The sequence below is a fragment of the Hypoxylon trugodes genome, assembly GCF_022578975.1.
Source record: "Hypoxylon trugodes strain CBS 135444 unplaced genomic scaffold F4822scaffold_8, whole genome shotgun sequence".
NCBI lineage: Eukaryota > Fungi > Ascomycota > Sordariomycetes > Xylariales > Hypoxylaceae > Hypoxylon > Hypoxylon trugodes.
Window position 1 is genome coordinate 1,550,131 of NW_026250023.1, and position 12,812 is coordinate 1,562,942.

General features: G+C 46.1%; 2 protein-coding genes across 2 annotated transcripts; one reads left to right on the forward strand and one right to left on the reverse strand.

The window, feature by feature from the left end:
• The first annotated feature begins 2,917 nt into the window (after positions 1-2,917).
• Positions 2,918-5,073, forward strand: F4822DRAFT_413681 (Di-copper centre-containing protein). The gene is made up of 3 exons (XM_051459060.1): positions 2,918-4,153; positions 4,211-4,377; positions 4,433-5,073. The coding sequence occupies exons 1-3, from the start codon at positions 3,476-3,478 to the stop codon at positions 4,725-4,727; spliced, it is 1,140 nt and encodes a 379-aa protein (XP_051311381.1). The 5' UTR covers positions 2,918-3,475; the 3' UTR covers positions 4,728-5,073.
• Positions 5,074-5,291: 218 nt separating this feature from the next.
• F4822DRAFT_413682 (uncharacterized protein) lies at positions 5,292-11,657 on the reverse strand. Its single transcript, XM_051459061.1, has 7 exons — positions 11,117-11,657; positions 10,197-11,058; positions 8,465-10,137; positions 8,046-8,393; positions 7,377-7,991; positions 6,404-7,316; positions 5,292-6,351 (listed from the first exon to the last, which is right to left on the reverse strand). The coding sequence occupies exons 1-7, from the start codon at positions 11,269-11,271 to the stop codon at positions 5,863-5,865; spliced, it is 5,055 nt and encodes a 1,684-aa protein (XP_051311382.1). The 5' UTR covers positions 11,272-11,657; the 3' UTR covers positions 5,292-5,862.
• Positions 11,658-12,812: the final 1,155 nt, after the last annotated feature.

Consider the following 12,812-nt stretch of genomic DNA (forward strand, 5'->3'; position numbering starts at 1 on the left):
AGGCCTAGGCCTAAGAAGCGGTATGTATGGGGAAGAATATTGGTGTAACACTTAGAACATCTAATTTTAGTATATTTTTCAATTTTACAGGGCTCATATTTCGTGCTTTTTTCTCATCTATTGGTACCTACCTACCTGACGGCGCGGACCGAGTACATTTGACTTAAAACATACAGCAGATAGTCAACTTTTAGATCGTTAGATCCCAGCTTATTGGAATATTCGTCATCAACTTACGACACTAGCGATTGTGGAGATTGACCTAGATCAATAACTTGGCAGATTCGCTGATAGCCCTCTATTTTATGCAGGTCCTGTAAACTCTTTTTTATTTTGGGTCTCAACTAGAAAATCTGGGCTGGTAATTGCAATTTTTTTTTTCATAACCCTTCGAAAACATCGTTCCGTATGTGGATGTTTTAAGTCATAAAATAAAAGCTTACGACGCTGTGGACTTTGAACCACAATTTACAGAGGGCGTAACTAGTGTGAGTGAGTGTTCATGCCAGCGTGTACGTCCGAGGGAGGAGGTCTAGGCCGGGCGCTAGGGATCTCTACACGGCTACGTGCTGCGATGTGACGATGCCGCTTGTACCGACGGCAATCGTCCGCCTAATGCGGAACAACTTTATTGGGACGTCAAGAGCGTAATATGCCATTTTGGGATCGTTTTGGAGTTTTCGCGGGTGACAAGGCATAATCGGAAGGTTATTGCGCATTGAAATCAAGAACTCTTGGGTCGAATTTGGGTCGAATTCGGGTGGAACTTCTTAGCTTAGAGAGAGGACATACTCTCACAATGCGGAATTATCGATGGTTTCGTGTAGAATGAGATTGATACGAGGAAATTGGCCGGAGTGAGAATCGGGACCCGAGTCTTTGGAAATAAACCAATTAAGACGGTTGAAAATGGATGCAAGTTATGTATCATATGCGGGATAAGTCGTACAACAGCTGCGCTACGGCGTTGTAACCAGAGTGCTATTTACATCTCACTGGTACGGTAGCAGGCGTGAGCGTTCGCCAGTAAAAGCTGTTAGGTAGCGGCCCTCTTTTTCTCTCACACCGAAATTTTGGCACAATTTTTTTTCTCGTATGTTGAGAGAACAAAGGCTATCATCATGCTACACATAGCATTCCCGCATTAATCCCCCGCGTCATCGACGGGATGACCGGAAGTCCTCGTGTTCTGAGATAAGGCGAGGACTGTACTGATGTATGTAATTCATGTAGGTCATGGCCGGACCGACTGTTGTAGATTGGTAGATTAAAGGGTTAGTGAGCCTCAATGGGGAGAAACCCCACGAAGGTCGTAAGCGACCCCGCCGCAGCGACGGACTATGGATCTATCTCCTCAGGATTTCCGGGACCGTTGCATGTTAGGCGAGGGGACTAAAAAGTGCATTAAGCATCAGAATAAAGTCTCCTAACAAGATAAACTAGCGGAGAACAGGTAGACCGATCTATGAAGTCATCCCGTACGAGGGACCTGGTTAGAAGGCCTTAGTTTGGTGATTGTTCGACCGGCTCGTCGGCCTGCTGACCATTGCCTACTTCCTGGGCGCCGAGGGCTGACTCAATGTGCCGCGTTCCAGCGATGATCCGCACCGGAACAGGTGAATAACTTCGAAAGTGGAGTTAGCGTCCGCTTTCTTTGTTGCTGAGGATACAACATCAGAATTTCTAGTGACGATATTTGGCGACGAAAAGTTGCAGTCGGCCATTCGCGGTCAATGATGGTTTTCTTTCGATTTACACTAGCGGACGATGCGCCGCTCGATGGATACCTGGATACCCAAGTACATATCCCGGTCCCGGTCAGGTTACACTTCGATCTTGTTACCTACATCAGCGTCAATGTAGGTAAAGTTGCTATTAGCGAGCTCGGACGTCATTCTGTTGTAACCAGTAGCGTACGAATTCACACCTACCTTGTAAGCGATGCGAATTGATTTGGGCATACGAAGTACCTTCTTAGGTATCCGATATTCCTTACTTTCATGAATGCTCTAGGCAATGTAAGTATCTCGCAATGCATTTCCCACGTATGTAAGACGTGGTGGCGTCGTTCGGATAACGGCTAGCTTTCGGCATATTTTTAGTCTCGGATCTAAAAACTAGGCGATTTGGTCTCAAAGCCAAGTTTCTCATTAATAAAACTGGCAGACTGGGAACGATAGCATCCGGTGTTAGTGCCAGTTAGTTAGGCTGCGTGGCTAACAGTTGGTAGCTGGTGTCGGTCACGAGAGAACTACCTAACTTGGTCGATTCACGAACGGGCTGATAGTTAGACTAGAAAGTCGGCGACCTATTCTCTTCACGTCATAACGTACCATCTCCTCGGCTCACTCGTGGTTCTGATGGTTAGCATGGGTAGCGTCGATAGCGTCGCTGACAAGAGTGAACAAGGTCATTGTTAACATACCCCGCAGCGGCAGCACTGCATCTGCATCGTGTGATAATCGGAACTAGGTAGTGTAAGGTAAGCTAGACAGGCATCTAGGTAGACATGTAGGTAAGCTTGTTCGGGCCAGTCGGCAGCGCTGAGTTCTCGTCAAAGTAGTAGCTAAAGTAGCTACACTAAGGATAACTCGAATCCCGAAAGACGTAAACGGCATTGTCTGACGCAAAGAATCGATGGTGGAAGAGAAAACAAAAGACCCATAGTGCCATTCATAGGTCCCATAGTCCCATATACTTAGTTCTAACTGCTGTGTTCCCCGCTCCAAGTCGTACAATAAAGAGGGCGGTGATCGTCGAGCGCTAGACCCAACGTAGCATGTGGCTTTGTATTTCTTGCCAGCACAGCGATGCGCCAGAAATGCGTGGTGACGCCCGGGTAGCCCCCAATCTCGTATTTGACAGCTCTTGCAGCTTTCTGCGCAATGCTACCTACACTACCTCCTGTATGCGCTCCGCTAGGCGCTCGATGGTACACATACTAAAATATGTAGGCTTATGTATGTTTATGTATGTTAGGCACCATCCTTGCCAGGTCAGGGGTTCAGCTCCCAGCCTCATTTGGCACAAGTGTGAAGCCCATCATAACCGCTCTGGGGGTTTCCTAACCTCAATTGTTCTAGGATGGCTTGTCCTGTTCCCACAAGTTCCTGCGAATCAACATCTAGAAGCTATGACGTTTCCTAGGATCTTTCAAGGCGGAACATTGCCTTTGAGAGTAGCTACTAAAAAGCAGACCATAAAGAGATCGGCGTCTTTGTAGTGAGATAACGATCGTCAATTGTTTTTTGGACCTCTACGAATCCTCGTCTTACATTTAAGGGACATTGTCCCATCCCTAAAATCCAATGACGATGGATAGGGAATTCGACATACCTCAGTGCCCTTAATAATAGATCTGAGCCCAATCGCTCGTCATCCGCGTGGAGATTCTTCGTCGACCCTTCACGCCTACCATATATAATATATTAATAATAGTAATCAACACCTTCAAGGGCAACAACTGATCGGCGCCATGCGATTTTCCCTTGCCTCAAATGCCCTTTGCGGCGCTGTCGCCGTGTCCGCCTTGTCCGTTCCCCGGGCCGTTGACAAGCGGGTAACTCTCGTCGACCTCAAACAATTCGGCAGCTTCCCGACTATCACACCTGAACAGGCCCATGCCGAGGCCGAACCTTTAAGCAGCATCCTGGGTGATGGACCCCAGTTTGACAAGATTGGACAGTCCACCGACAGCGATACCAAGGAATCACCTGCCGCCGGAGAGGAGAAGGCCACTGCTGCAGCTGACGGTACCTGTGATCGCAACAACCCGGCCGTTCGTTACGAGTGGAGGAATTATGCGGCGGACGACAAGAAGGCCTTCGTCAACGCCATTAAGTGTCTGATGGGTAAACCCTCTACCGGTGGATTCCAAGGATCGCAAAGCCGTTATGAGGATATCGTATCGGTACATCAGCAACTTACTCCCACCATTCACCAGCGTGCCGTGTTCTTGCCATGGCACCGATACTACGTCTCCGTATTCGAGTCGGTTATGCGCGAGGAGTGTGGTTTCGACAGAGCTTTCCCGTGGTGGGATGAGACTCTTGACTCCGGAAAATACGCTCAGTCGGAATTGTTCACCGATGCATACTTCGGACCTCTCCCCGGAAAGACGTCCGACGGCCAAGGTACCTGCATAACATCAGGTGTAAGTTTTCCCGATTACTTTACTCGTTGGATGCAGATTTACTAATTGTGCGACTAGACTTTTGGAGGTCTTACTCTTCACATTGGCCCCGGCAGCGGATTCACAGACCACTGTCTCGCACGAGCTGTCGATGAGAGCTTGACGGGCACCGTCTCCACTCAATTCGTTCAGGACTGTAACTCGCGCACTTCCTACGATGACATGCGAGGTTGCCAGGAACTTGGGTATGTTTTTCCATCTTTCATTATCACCACAGCAAATTACTAACAGATATACCAGACCTCACGCTTATGGCCACAACGGAATTGGCGCAGTTATGGCCGAAGTTCAGGCTTCTCCCGGTGACCCCATTTTCTTCATGCACCACCTTTTCGTCGACCACTCATTCCGCATCTGGCAAAACGCCGATGCTTCGCGCACCACCACTATCAATGGCTGCGCCGATGCCAACAACCCTTGCACGCCGATCACGATGGACTACGTTCTAAGTTCCAACGGACTGCGACCGAATACCACCATCAGTGCCGTCATGGACACTCTTGGTGGCGATCTATGCTACCGCTACGACTACTAGTCCCTTTTCGACATTATATCATTATTTTTTAATTACGGTCGCTTATACACTTTAGATAACATGACGACTCATTTTATATCGTATTTATTTTCATGATGACCTGGCGTTAGACGGATGGCGGGCCTATTGTGTGATATGACAGCGAACGAGCAAAAAAAGTTGCATCGGGTCGCCCATATGGTGATATCTTCATAGAAAAAAAAGGAGGCCCACTAAATCCTTACCTAGTAATTTTTATTATACCCAGCAGATTCGATGTTTAGTATACTCTAGTATATAGAAACGATATCTGTATGTATATTCAAATAAAAAGAATCTAGCAATGTTAAACAAATTCTCCACGATGTCTTAAACATGGATCGCCACTGCATTGAAGCGACGCCTTGAATACGACCGACTTACATGTATCTTTTAGGACTTCCGGGTAATGGGTTTCGCCCTGCTGCACCTTGGCCTCCTACTGCGACACACCTACCCACCATTATACATAGAGTACACACCATGATAAAGACACGTGCGTGCCGCGCACTTAATCTAAAACATATTCCATATATATTAGACAAAAGCCGAGATCATTTTCCTGTTCCTATTTTCATCAATATTCAATATTCTGGGTGTCAGTTCGTATTTGGACATTTGATATGAAAGCCCGCGCCAGCCCTACCGGGGGGCGGCGTCCTCTACCAAAAATATAACCGGTTCGGTAAACCCCTTATCGTGGGCCACAATAAGGAATGTTCTGTTACCTACTTTCGGAGGGTTTTACGATCGTACACATTCCTTCTTATCTCTATCTGCAAACCCCTTTTCGGTCAAGAGACTCAGCCTCTTTGTTCTCCATATAATTAAAATGAAGATATCGGAATATTACGTACACCACAAACGCCGACATGGTTGAGTAAGCGGGGCATTAATCGCACGGCACAGCCACTGCCCTCTCATACCCCTTTATTATGCCTTTTTTATGAATCATCATTCTCAGTTCACTCGTATATTGAGATTAGAAAGTAGACTTTCAAAATCCTGTTGAAATTCTGTTGGATATTCTACATACTAAGTGACTAACTAGGAATCATACAGATAGCAAAATATAATTCACACAGTGCAAACGCTAATAATACATATCTTACGTCTTTTACGTTGAGCGTTTGATACTGAAAACAGGCCTCACCGTCCATTTACCTGCCGTAAAGATCAAGCGTCCTTCTTCAGCAAGACGAGCCGGATCGACCAAAATATCGACGCCAATTTTCGTGGTGTAAAGGTTGAATACCCGGAAAATTACATAGATCGAGTCATCTGTGGATAGCCTCTTCATCTTCTTATATTGCGCATCCGACATGTAAAACGGGGTATCCTTAGATCCCGGCGTCGTCTTCACTTCAATATAGTATTTCGGATGGCGGCCCCGCCATTGGGGCCCAAGGTGTTTCCGGTTTATAAAAACCTCGGTCAGTGTTCCATGGCTGTCTTCGTACTCCAAGTCCGATGTCTCGTTGTCCGAACAGCTATCCATGTTTGCATAGTCCGCGTGAGCGGTCACATACATTCGGATCGTGGTTGTCCAATTGGCTCTGGTGAAACCTCTTAGGGCCGGACTCATTGCGCGTAGAAGTTCGAAAACCTGGATGCGTTTATTAGTGGCTTCTTCAATTAGGAGATCCCATACAACATACAAATAGTTCACCCGCAGCTCCGACTTTCTTGTCGCGCTCAATGGAGTGAAACGCGTCCGTTCCAAATAGGCCACGCTCGCTAAACGTTCTCGGCTCGGTACCGTCCAACGCCTCCCTAAGTCCGCAAAGGTCGATGGTGTCGGTAAGGGCGCGATTCCTCTTCCCTGCTGATATCACATGCGATAAAAGTGCGATATATTCTTGTGCCTGTTCTTCGAGGATGCGTGCAGAAGCGTGTTCGGGGAACGGCTCGGGGGACAAATTCTCCCGTGCGAAAGGAGAGCGACTTTGAGTCCTACTTAGACCAGGACTGGGAATACCATAGGACCTAGGATATGTGGCTGGCGTCTCCGACGCGTCTAATCTAAGATGCTCGATATCGAAAATAGGTGTTCTTGGTTCCGACGGAGGCGTAGCTGCTCTTGGAGTAGATGGGCTCACGGCTGTGGGAGTGGTTGCGAGCGTAGGGCTGGATATTTCGGGGAGTGTATCCTCGTGTACCTGCTCGGGAATAGAGACTTCGATGATTCCTTGTTGGTCGAGACATCTATTTACCTGTGACACCTTACCGTACAAGATGCTCTGAACGAGTTTGGATACACTAGGATTGATTTGTCCGTGCTGGTCTGCCGCAGGATCCGTCATTATCCACTTCGCAAGGCAGTCCGGAAGCACAGAGAGGTATGAGTCGTCCCGTCGTTGTTCGTCATATGGTAGGTAGATGTACAACCCATCGCTGTCGTCTATATGGATCTCGCCTCTGTCAACCTTGTGGCTAACTGTTTGTCCATCAATCGAGACTGAAAACGTAGTCGAAATCCCTTGCGTTTCCCAAGTGCCTAAACCACGGAGCAAGTCGTAAAATTCTTGCCCATCTCCTTGAATTCGGGGGCTCTTGAAATGTGTTGCAATGCTACGAATGTTTTGTTAGTCAAGGTACAGGACTGGACGCCCGTGGGAATAAGTAACGTACCGTAATAGCCCATAGGCCTTTTTGCTGACGTCTTGAGTTGGGTCGGAAATGGGTATTTTGACGCCCGAGTCCAAGTCCGAGGATTCTTTGACCATCCACGACAAGTACCGATCTTCGAGACCTGCCCACTTTATGAGAGCACCTAAATGGCAGATCTCGTTCTTGGTGAAATCCAGAAGCTTCATTTTACCACCAAACATGTCATGAAGACGGTCGCGGTCAACGATAGCGAACTCCACATCCGACGAATTGAGCGTTACCTGGCCGTTACAGTTTCGGATCGGGAGGATAGGTTTTTGTAGTAGATCCTCTGCCGGCTTGTTCAGGGGAGCGAGCTCGAGCTGTGAGTTGAGCGTCCAAAAGAGATCCTTGATTTGGTCCACGCTGGCTTCTTCCACATTTAGTCGTAACAACTCGTTATAGACAACGGCACCATCAAGCCTTTGGACGCCAAGCTTCTCGACAAAAAACTTCTCCATTTCGGCGTCATAGATTGTGCTCAAGTTGATTTTACCACGAATCGATGTTGGGGCAGACCACAGGCACTCAGATGGCTTAAACCACTTCTGGTTGCCAATATCTGCATAGATCAAAGCATCCTCCTCAAACATCTCCCTAGCAAAAATGATTAGCCTCATTAGAAGTCTTTCGATTACTTTACTAGCTTACTTTATTTGCTCAGAAGCAGTGCCAGAGATCTTCGTACCCCTCAAATATTCGTATAAACTCTTAATTTCGGCGACAGGCCAATTATTCGTCTTGCATTCTTGAACCGCTTCCGCAACATTTTTCCATGTGCATTTTGGAAGCTGCAAAATTTCGCTGAAGAACTTCTTGAGGATGGGTAAATCGAAGGTGGGACTTGGAAACGCCGCAAGGTATAATGAGTAGATTGGGGGTGTGGTTCTCATACAAACCGGGCCATCAAGTAAAATATATTCTGACGAGTCCCAAGTAGACGGAGGAGAGCCATCACACTGTGGTAAATATATGGCATAATTTTCCCTAAAATATTCCCTAAGTGAATGGTGAGTACAGCACAACCAAAATCAAACTCGAGCATAAGAGTAGAAATAGTGTTTACGTACCGTATTTTCGCTAGTCTGCTTTCTCTTATAGCGTTATCTGAGTGGGTGCATTCCGAATGAAGACGAATATATAAGTTTGGAACACGAGAGGGGTCAACTAGATTGGACGGAAAACTGTCATTTTCCTCCATGCAGTTAAGCATATCGAAGTAGAAGTCTAGGTTGGCGTCGGCCTTCACCCCAATATCTTTCAGGAAGTCCCATCGAAAAAGTTGATCAGGGTCATTACTGATCTGAAGAAAAGGGAATAGCTCCCCATACCTAATATATTCGTCATGCTTTTCGAGCAATGCGGTCGTTGGGAGGTATGTGTCCCATAGAGCGATCATTTGACCACCCCGGCATGGCACCTTGATCAACCCCACGCCATTCCTCGTCCCCGGTGTCAGACGCGATTTTTCTGAATCCCAACAATATCTAAGGAAACCTAAAAAGTCTGAAGGGAGTGATTGTGAGACGAATTGCAATTCACCCGACAGTGTCGAGCCATCCCGACTGACAAGTCTCGGATACAAGCGGACGCATAAACACTCTTGTAGCCATTGTTCCCATGTTAAGTCATGATTGTCGGATTTATCGGGATTATTTTCGAAGTAACTTCTGTGCAAAAAGTGTATATTCCGCCACGATGGGCGTTTATCGGGTTCAACTTTGGCGACTAAATTCGAAAGACCATATGGATTCGTGTCTATAAGGTAGAACGTGTTCTGCGAGAGCGAATATAATTCTCCGTCGGCATTGCATAAACCCAATCTGGAGTATGTGCTGGCGGGGTGACTGCTGGTATGCGTAAGATAAAGGAATTTGAGGTGAGTGAGCGAAGTCGTGTGATTTATCCCAAGGTAGCCTGTAGATTGATATCTTTGTAAAATGGAACTGCGGACATCGTGAATTAGGAAGTGTTTCACTCCCAAGTGAAAGAACAACTCTTTTCTCTCTGGCACTCGCGCCGCGGCAGGCTTAACCAGACGCGCTCCAAGATCCGCAGGGATCGGCAGGCCACCACGAGTAGTCGCGAAATATGTAGCAACTCCGTTCGGACTCACCCATGTTTCATCAAGAAGAGGAATGAGTTGTAGCTCTTTTACCTCTGCTACTATGTCGCTCCAGCCGTTTTCGAAGGGAAGGCTTAGAAGCTCAGCAGCACGAACATGCCAGGCATTGTCAGTCTCAGAACGCATTCTAGATACAGGACTCAACAAATCCCACCTGACTCTTTCAATCAAATCCTCGAAATACATAGAAGAAAGTCCATAAGACTCTAAAATATCAAGATTTTCATCCGAATAATAAGGTGAGATATAACACGCTTCGTCCCCCGGTAAATCGTCAAATAAGGGGTTCCCGTGGTGATCGCACTCGTCAGGGTCAAGTCGGTTGGCTTCGCTTATTCTTCTTAAATCAGAAGAGTTGCGTAAATATAGCATTTCTTCGTTTTGAATGCGATCCTTGATCTTATCTACGAGTCTTTGCCAGAACGAATCCCATGGATAGCCCGACAGCGTTGGTAGATACCTCATCCACTCATACCTCAAAGTCTGGTGTTGGCAAAATTCTCTCATCGCAACAATAAAAGAATCTGCAACCGAATCTAATAGACGAATGTTCCGGGGCGAGGAAGCTACGATGTCTTCTCGGTTTGCTTGGGTGACGAAGTCGCTATGTATCAAAAACTAGGATTGATCCAATAGTTAGTTCATAATTCATTTCATTCGGTTGACATGAATCTTACGTTAAAACCGACCCGACGTACGGGAAGGAATGCGAATACTTCTTGTGGCTCGATAAGTGGTTCATCGCTATCCGTAAGAGGAAATGTGAGGACGACTGGGGCGTTGCTATAAGCCCTCGTCGCTTCTTCCTGAGCTGTGTATTCCCTGTTTTCATTCCCCGGTAGGTTACGTGCCAGGGATTCAACAACGTGGTATTTCTGTCTCGTATATGTCGTTTGCCCATTTTCGATATGCGCTTTTTCGAGCAAGCGATGACTGCCTTGGAGAGTGTTTCTTGCCGAGAGGAATGATGATATAACGCTTCCATCTTCGTTGTGAATGCGTACGTTGATTCGCTTTAGATTCTTTACAAACAACAGCATAGCAGGCTGAAGCTCGTTTAATTGCTGTAGAATGCTTTGTCGTTGCGTCGTTCCTTCCCCATCAGCATCGTCGCCATGCAAAAATAATGTCATTCTCGTCAAGGGCGCCGTTAGTTGTTCTGTTGGTTCCTGCCACACTGGGGTGATCATCCCTATCCCGGAGTCCCCCTTTCGGTGTGTGAAAGTGAAAGAATAATAACCAGATTGGATATGGACCTTCCAGGCGACTTTGAAGACAGACTTAAAGCCAATGCCTTTCTCGCCGACGTAATCTTGAGCTCCCGTCTTTGAACTTTTCCCGATGTTGCATATTGCTCGTATATTACTCTCGTTGAATCCATCTTCATTGCAATCAATGACGATGCTGTCCCTGAAAACATCGAATGATACATATGGTTCGGCCCCAGAAGCTATCGCCTGTTGGAAGTGATTATCGTTTGCGTTCTGCAATAGCTCGAATATGAATCTAACATCCTTAGAATATAGATTTTTCGCTAATCTATAAAAACCGTGTTAATGACCCCAGGAATTCGTTTTTCTTAGGAAGGAAGTCATACGTTATGACACTTAAACCTAGCATCTCCTCTATTATGAGGAATGCTTCTTGAACGTCACGACGAGTTTCAGCATCCATGCGGGAGTAGACCTCCTCCCTTAGGTAGCCATATTTCTTGGCGATCTTTTGCACGAACCTGCGTGCATTATCGGCCATTTTGATCGTGTGCTTATAAGACAAATAAATTGACAACCTCTTGGTGCGAGCTCATGTTTCTAATCGTTAAATCATGATGCCGAGTTTCATGGTCTTTTAATAATACACGATTATATATGGGAAGGCTGGCGGTTGAATTGACACCTAGGTACTCCCTGTCGGCCCCTGTCGTGAAGTTATATCAGAGGCGCGCGTCTATACCAATCGGATGAGGGATGTGCAGGCGTAGGATGCGGGCCGACGCCATGACGAACCACTGGGGTCTTCCGATGTTTCATTTTACATGGTATTCGAGAATGGAAGAAATGACCTGTCTCTTTCATAACCGCGGGGAGGGTTGAATTGTTGGTGACAGGTTTCAGAAAAATCCTTCCAGAGACTTGAATTGGCAATCAAGACTCGATCCTGCACTTGATTTTTACATTTTGGGTCCCCGAAAGGTTAGGAGATATTCGCTGCGCCACACATGCCAAGTCAATCTACGCGCGCCGTCCCATGTTGTGATCCCTACGAGCTGAAAACATTCGAAGGCGATGGTTTACCCTTTCAATGTGTACTTTGACTTACTAATTATTCTGTATATTGTCTTAGGTATATTTAGATGCTACGATACACACCACTCGTATGATGCAGCATTTGCTATTTTGTCGAAATGAGTCGGTGGTGTTAATCGCAGCCATTGTTTATTAATCTCGGTGATTATACTATAATGGGATTCTTGAGTTTAAAAATAACCAAATATGCTGACAAGGGAAATGGCTTTCGGCTATAGAGTGTAACAATCCTCAATTGTCAAGGGCATTGGATGCGTTATTGAGCAGGTACCTAGTTTGATGTTGTATTTTCTACGTTCTAATTTGGCGGTTGGAGGGCGTCAATTTTCATTTTTAATCTTTTGTACGCACTATCAATTAATCCAATGGGAAGGTGTCATGGAGTCTCGGGCTGTTAACTTTAAGCTTTGAAAAATATATGTGCACCTAGGTAACTAAGTTTACTAATCACATAGATAAGAGACCTTAGAGACTTAGACATTTAACACTCCATTTAAAGATTCAACTTAAAATCTCAATTATGAATTGTAGTATATTCTCTACGCTGACTATCGCAATGGCTCACGGTCGAATAAAGCACACGAAACGTCTGCAGACCAATTGCGAATATGATATGAAATGATAACTTATAAACACCAAAATAAACTCAACATTCAATTAATACCTGATAATTAAGATTATTCGCGATACGGACGTTTTGGTCCGAATCTGGATTTCACTCGATTGGATGGAAATGTGGATGATGATTGGTGGTTTAGAATTGGGTTCGACGGTTAGACGGAAAGAGACCGGACGGATGGGCTTGACCATAACAGGATTAGACTATCTGCATCCTCTAGGTGCCTTGGAACTCTATGCATCATGTAAGTCGGCTTGCTCTACCGAAATATTCATGAGAAGGCCCGTGGATGGTAACTTCGAGAAACGCCGATACCACAAGAAAAATGGTGTTGTGGGGAAAATATACGGCGATATTATTTTGCGATC